This window comes from Cariama cristata, unplaced genomic scaffold, assembly GCF_000690535.1.
Source record: "Cariama cristata isolate BGI_N322 unplaced genomic scaffold, ASM69053v1 scaffold5696, whole genome shotgun sequence".
Lineage (NCBI taxonomy): Eukaryota > Metazoa > Chordata > Aves > Cariamiformes > Cariamidae > Cariama > Cariama cristata.
This window is the reverse complement of record NW_009621424.1, coordinates 2,155-7,793: the sequence shown is the minus strand read 5'-3', so window position 1 is coordinate 7,793 and position 5,639 is coordinate 2,155. Positions and strand designations below refer to the sequence as shown.

At 39.2% G+C, this 5,639-nt stretch overlaps 1 protein-coding gene across 1 annotated transcript; it reads right to left on the bottom strand.

Annotated features, from left to right (window-relative positions):
- Window positions 1-667: 667 nt before the first annotated feature.
- MFAP3 (microfibrillar-associated protein 3) lies at window positions 668-3,685 on the bottom strand. The gene is made up of 2 exons (XM_009701946.1): window positions 3,222-3,685; window positions 668-1,830 (listed from the first exon to the last, which is right to left on the bottom strand). Exons 1-2 carry the CDS (start codon window positions 3,499-3,501, stop codon window positions 1,085-1,087), a joined length of 1,026 nt encoding a protein of 341 aa, XP_009700248.1. The 5' UTR covers window positions 3,502-3,685; the 3' UTR covers window positions 668-1,084.
- Window positions 3,686-5,639: the final 1,954 nt, after the last annotated feature.

Below are 5,639 nucleotides of genomic sequence, written 5' to 3'. Positions count from 1 at the left end.
GTAAAAAGAGGGGCAGAAAAACACCCCCCCCAGCCTCTCTGTTGACCACTCTCTCTTCCACTGCTTTCTGAAAGTACTAGCCAGAGCTAAGTGAGTAAGTGTCACTACTTTTCACCTCCTTTATTATAATGTTGCTCAGAAAAAAGTTCCTGAGACACCTGATCTGTAGACTAATTCATTTTTAAATTACGCCACTATGCGATTACTGTCATTCTTTTCTCACAACAATGTCAAATACAATATAAAACTTTGGATTTTCTATAGTGAGTGAAATCAGCAAAGTCAAAAGACAGACAGTGCCGGCAGTGCCGTTACTGCTCCATTCTGTAAGACGGAACCAGAGTAAGGCGCTTTGGCAATCAGCACCAAGTTTAAGCAACAAGCTTTGTAATAACAATTTGCTCTCCACACACTAGAGCATGCCCAAGTTTTCTGCAGATGCATGGAAAACTGAGACTCCTTGGTTGTTCTGTAAGCTGCTTTGAAACTACAACAATTTGTTTAATCCAGCAGCAGTTCCTGGTACTATTGTTTTCCTAAGTACAGTACATTTTGATAGCAACATAGAAGCACACGACACAAAACAGATTTGTTGAAGCTCACCGTGGTTCTGATGGGCTACACGCACCAAGAGGCAATTCAAAAAAAGCACACAATTCATCAGGACAACAACACTGACTCAAAGGAATTCCGGCTCCACTTTGTGAAGGAAGAAAGAGCTTACAAAGGAAAAGATCTTATTGCAAGTTGTACTGCTCAGCTTGGCCACTTCTAATACAGATCAGAAACATCAGAAGCTACCAAGGAGACAAGGACAAAGAATTTCTGTTTTGTAAATATTTTAGTATAGCAAGCTTGCTTTAAAAAGAGAAGCCATTGCACAATATTCCAAATGGCCTTCTCTAACAGACTTGAAATTGTTGGATCAACACTGACAGAAAATACAGATTTCAGTAACAGTTCTGGCACCTTGCAATTTGGAAAACCCTTGTGCATATGGGACTGAGGCAGCTTGTTTGCAGATCCCTTTCTCGCAGTATCCTAGGGTCACCTGTACTTCCTTCCCAATGTCGTATCGCTGGACTCAGCAGACATCTTCCTCAGAAGGCGCAAACTGGCAGCTGTCATGAGAAACAGTGTCAATGCTCTGCACTTCTGACTGCGGGTGAATGGACACCTGCACGGCTATCTCTTGACCTTGCTCGTTCATGGACCCATCGTCTGAGTGCCCAGCTGGTGAATCACTGCGCTTGATCTCTGAGTTGATGGGGTATATCGCAGCTTGGGTACCGCAGGCTTGGGTCTGTTTTTCCTCATCACCAACTTCATCAGGATCGTCAACTCGCACAGCCTCAAAGATCTCCTCCATGAATGCCCTGCAGTTAAGGATCAGAGGTGGAAGGGGAATGCTTCTGGCAAGCTCTTCAATGTACCGAGCAAACTCCATGGTCTTAAACTGAGTGACCTTGGCCAACTCTAGTGTTTTGGCAGATGTAATGATAGGGATACGCTTGGCTATCTCAAAAGCCTTCTGAAGCTTCTCAGCCCCTTCCGTCCTGAAGAACTCATTGATAGCCTTCTCTGTTTTGCGGAGGTGACTGCTCATCATACACAGACGGGTTATGTTTAAAATGAGGGTGATAGCAAAGGCAACGAGGCACACAATCATGTAGTAGATACTCATGTCTCCCGAGGTGAAGATAACCCTCAGGGTGACTGTGTAATACAAGGTGTCATTATGGTTAACACCTGCACATGTGTATCGCCCCCGGTCAGCAAAGTCGATGTTTGTGATGTTAAGGGAATTATCAGCAATCCTCCACCGGCCACCTGGAGATTCAAAAGAAATAAACTGAGTTAATGAAACAAAAATTACTAGGTAAACTAGACATGTGCTGTTTGCTCCATCAACAGGAGACAGAGCTTGGAAGTAAGCAGTCCATTTCTAGCATAATACAAACAGTACACCAAAGACTGAAATTTCCTTTTCATGCTTGTAATACAGAAAGCCATAACCCAGTCACCAATTGCACTGCTTAACAGTAAATTATTCTGCACGCTTGCTACTCTGTTTTTTCTCTTTTCTCTCATCTGCACTTTCTTGTGTGCTTTTGGACTGCTGGCTCTTTCTGACAGGGAACCTAATTCTTAAATGGTGCTTCCCACCCACTGTGTAACACTATGTTGAAAGACTGTCCTCTATAAAGTCTAACTTCCCATACGTTCAGAGTCAAAAGTCAAGTGACCCACGAAAAAGATAAGAGTCTGTAAATGGCTCCGCTGGCAAAAGAACCTGGGATTTTCTTGAGACACAGTTTTCTGCTGAGCATGCAGTGTTGATATACAAAGCCCATGCAGAAAGAAATCAATAAAAGAAGCTAGCTTTATACAGTATATCCTATGCGTTTATAACTTAGGGGGAAAACTGTTTTCATAACTCATTCTCCTAATTACTCTACTTTGAACTAATCTCCAGATGGCATTATAACTACAAAGAGGTTACTGAATACTTAAGGCAGAAAGATGGCCTCCGAGAAGATCCTATCAATTAGCACGATGACCTTCATTAATACTAATAGAGAAAACCACATGCATCACTAAAAGACATTATTTTTTGAGAATTAAAAACTACAGAGACAGACCTATAAGAACCAATAGCTAGGAAAATATATTCTCCCTCTGTAGAAAAGGGTTAAATAGAATGTATTTCATCATTGGCCACTACACATTGTGTTAGTTTCCACAATCTCACTGGTGCATAGGCCAGAAAATAAACGTAGTAAGTTACCCTATGCTTTAAAAAATCCTGTAACAAAATGAAAGCACTGATTGTCAGCTGGAAAAGGTCACAAGTTGTGGAAAATTGTGTTTAATTTATGTGTTTGGAAAAATATAATATAAACCAGAGCAGTAATAAATAAAAACATCAGTTACTATCTGGTAGGATGCAGGCTCATTTCTTCTGTATTGAATATTGTGATGTGTCTTGAATGAAATGATTGTTTGGGGCACCAGAGCAGGACGGATGGGCTAGGACAGAACTCGGGTATAACTCACATGGCACATGCCAGAGGGCAAAGGACTTTGTCTCACTCTCTCCTTATCTCCCAACTGTAAAAATGCGAGGATAGGAAGCAAAAATTATTTTTAAAGTCCCAGAGGTTTTCAGATGCTGTATAAGAGGGGAATACTGAGGGACAGAAAACAGCATGAAAGCTCACCTTCATCTTGCTGTTCAAGCAGGCGTCCTCTGGAGTTATACCACAGAATATATTCATACTGGCTGATGTTCAGTTTACATTCAATTAAAATACTGGTCCCCTCTTTGGCTATGATATCATGGTGGGCTGGAGAACTTACTAAAGCTTGAGACACCATAAGAAGTGATGCATTGAAAGACCCAAGAGCAACTGTCCTGTTAAAAGCTACATTTTCCAGTGTAAATCCAATTGAAAGATCAGCACTAACAGTAAAAATTAGCAGGTAATAGCTGAGCTTCATGGAAAGCTAGAGAAAATTATTTTTTCATTTAATTTGGAGAAATGAGGTCATATGATGTTAAGCTGTCTGTATGGCTCTGAGATAGGAGAGGAGGCTCTTGATTTGTCCAGTGATAGAAAATGTCTTGGATCCAAATGCACTTTCAAGACCACCAATATTAGAAGTAGAAACTGGAAATCCAACTGAAAAAAAAAAAAAAGAATTAAGTTAGAATTAAGTTTATTAATGATAGCAAGCTTACGGCATATTCAAATTTCATCTCCAGTAAACAGATTTCAATTAGCATAATATAAACTGTCAGTCAAAAGGTTCCAAACAGATCTTTGCTCAGAACACAGTAATGAAACGAGGGTAAGAAGGCATTAGCACAACCTTCAGTCCTCTAGACGTTCATCTTCCCATCCTAATAATCTCAGCAACAATGACGATTAAGGTGAAAAAGGTTTTAAAAAAAGAATAAACTGTTCAGACTACTTGAAATGCATAACTATCTTTAGGGTCAGAAAGTGAATTCGGCATTTGTTAACAGAGAAAAAGTGCTTTCTTAATACAGGAAGAAAAGCAAGAAAGAGGATATAATTACCACCTCTCTCCCCACCAATATCAAAGTGCTTTTAAGCCCTGGTTTTCTAAAGCCAGTCTTTCATTTAGCGGCTAGACAAAAACCAAAGCACACATACATGTGATTTTTAGCATTTATACATCTACTTACTTGATTTCAGAAGCACAATCAGTGATAGATGTCTAAATACTACATAATGCGCTTGTAATTTCTTGTGTTGGGAAAACTCTCTTGGCAGTTATCTGCAGCCACGGAGAGGAAGTCCCTTTCTGAATATCAGGACACTGATGTCTAAACATACTTCCTTTTTTGCAATCTCGCCTGCTGCTGCTGTTGTATTTTCTAACTCAGCCTCTTTTTTTCTTGTTTGTTTTACAATATTTAAATCTTTTACTTTATGCTGCTACATCTCAGCAGTCATATCTTGTTTAGCATCCTCTCTACCCAAATGCTGCCCTATATTTCACAGCAATTTGAAAAATCGTTTTGTCCAGAGACAGAATTCACACTCTTTAAATTAACTTGCACAAAAGGCATTTTAAGGCTTTAAGATACAGCCTTTAATTTTATGTTCTTTGCACACAAGGACTTTTGTTTTTTAAAATCCAGAATAAAACCAACTTGTAACAAAATGAGATGACACTGATAAGAGAAAAGCTGTAATCGATTTTCCTGGAAGCCCGATTCAAGAAAATTTCTAATCCAATACGCATTCCCTCAAGTTATGATTCCATCTAGATTGCTCCAGAGCCCTAAAAAACCAATTTACAAAGTACAGAAGCCACAAGCCAAAATGTTATCTTAAAGAACATTTCACTTCATCCCATTGACCGTGTGACTTCAAATTTAACATCTTTTCTTCTACCAATAACAAATGCTAGTAGAGTTGAATTCCATAAACAACACAATACAAAGGAATACATTTTCTTAACAAATAATGCAGACACTTCTCATCCTTCACAATCACCGGTTAACATTGCCTAAAGCAGACAGAAATCCTATCACTTATGAAAAATAATGCAATATAAATAAATAAATACATTTGTACTAATTGTCTTTTCAGCAGGGAAAAATTAAGCATATTCAAGAATCGGAAAATTTGCTGATAACACACTACCCAGACTAGTATTTTTTTTTCAGTTAAAGTTAATTTGTTGAACCTCAAACCAGATTCCGGACATGACATCTGATGACAAACGCGTTACCTGACCCATTTCTCTTGCAGCTATTATGAAAACCAGTTTAACAAAGAAGGCAAAGAAGACAGCTGTGTCCAGCTCTCCTTCAAGCTTGACTAAACAACTCAACCACTGAATCCTGCAAGAGAAACTGGAAAATGGGCCCTCCACTTGTTTCTCTGCAAACAGCAATCCCTTCATTTACCCTCTTTTTTTTTTTTAATTAGCCCCACTCTGTTTTCTATCATGCCTCTTGTCCATTCATTTAAGATAAGATCAGCGCTGAGAGCTCAATTATACCGTTGCGCTGAAGAAGCTACTTTCCCATAGCTAAATTGTTAAAACCAGTACCAAGGCCTCTTTCGTTCCTGTTTTCCACCAGTTACACTTTAGGGAAA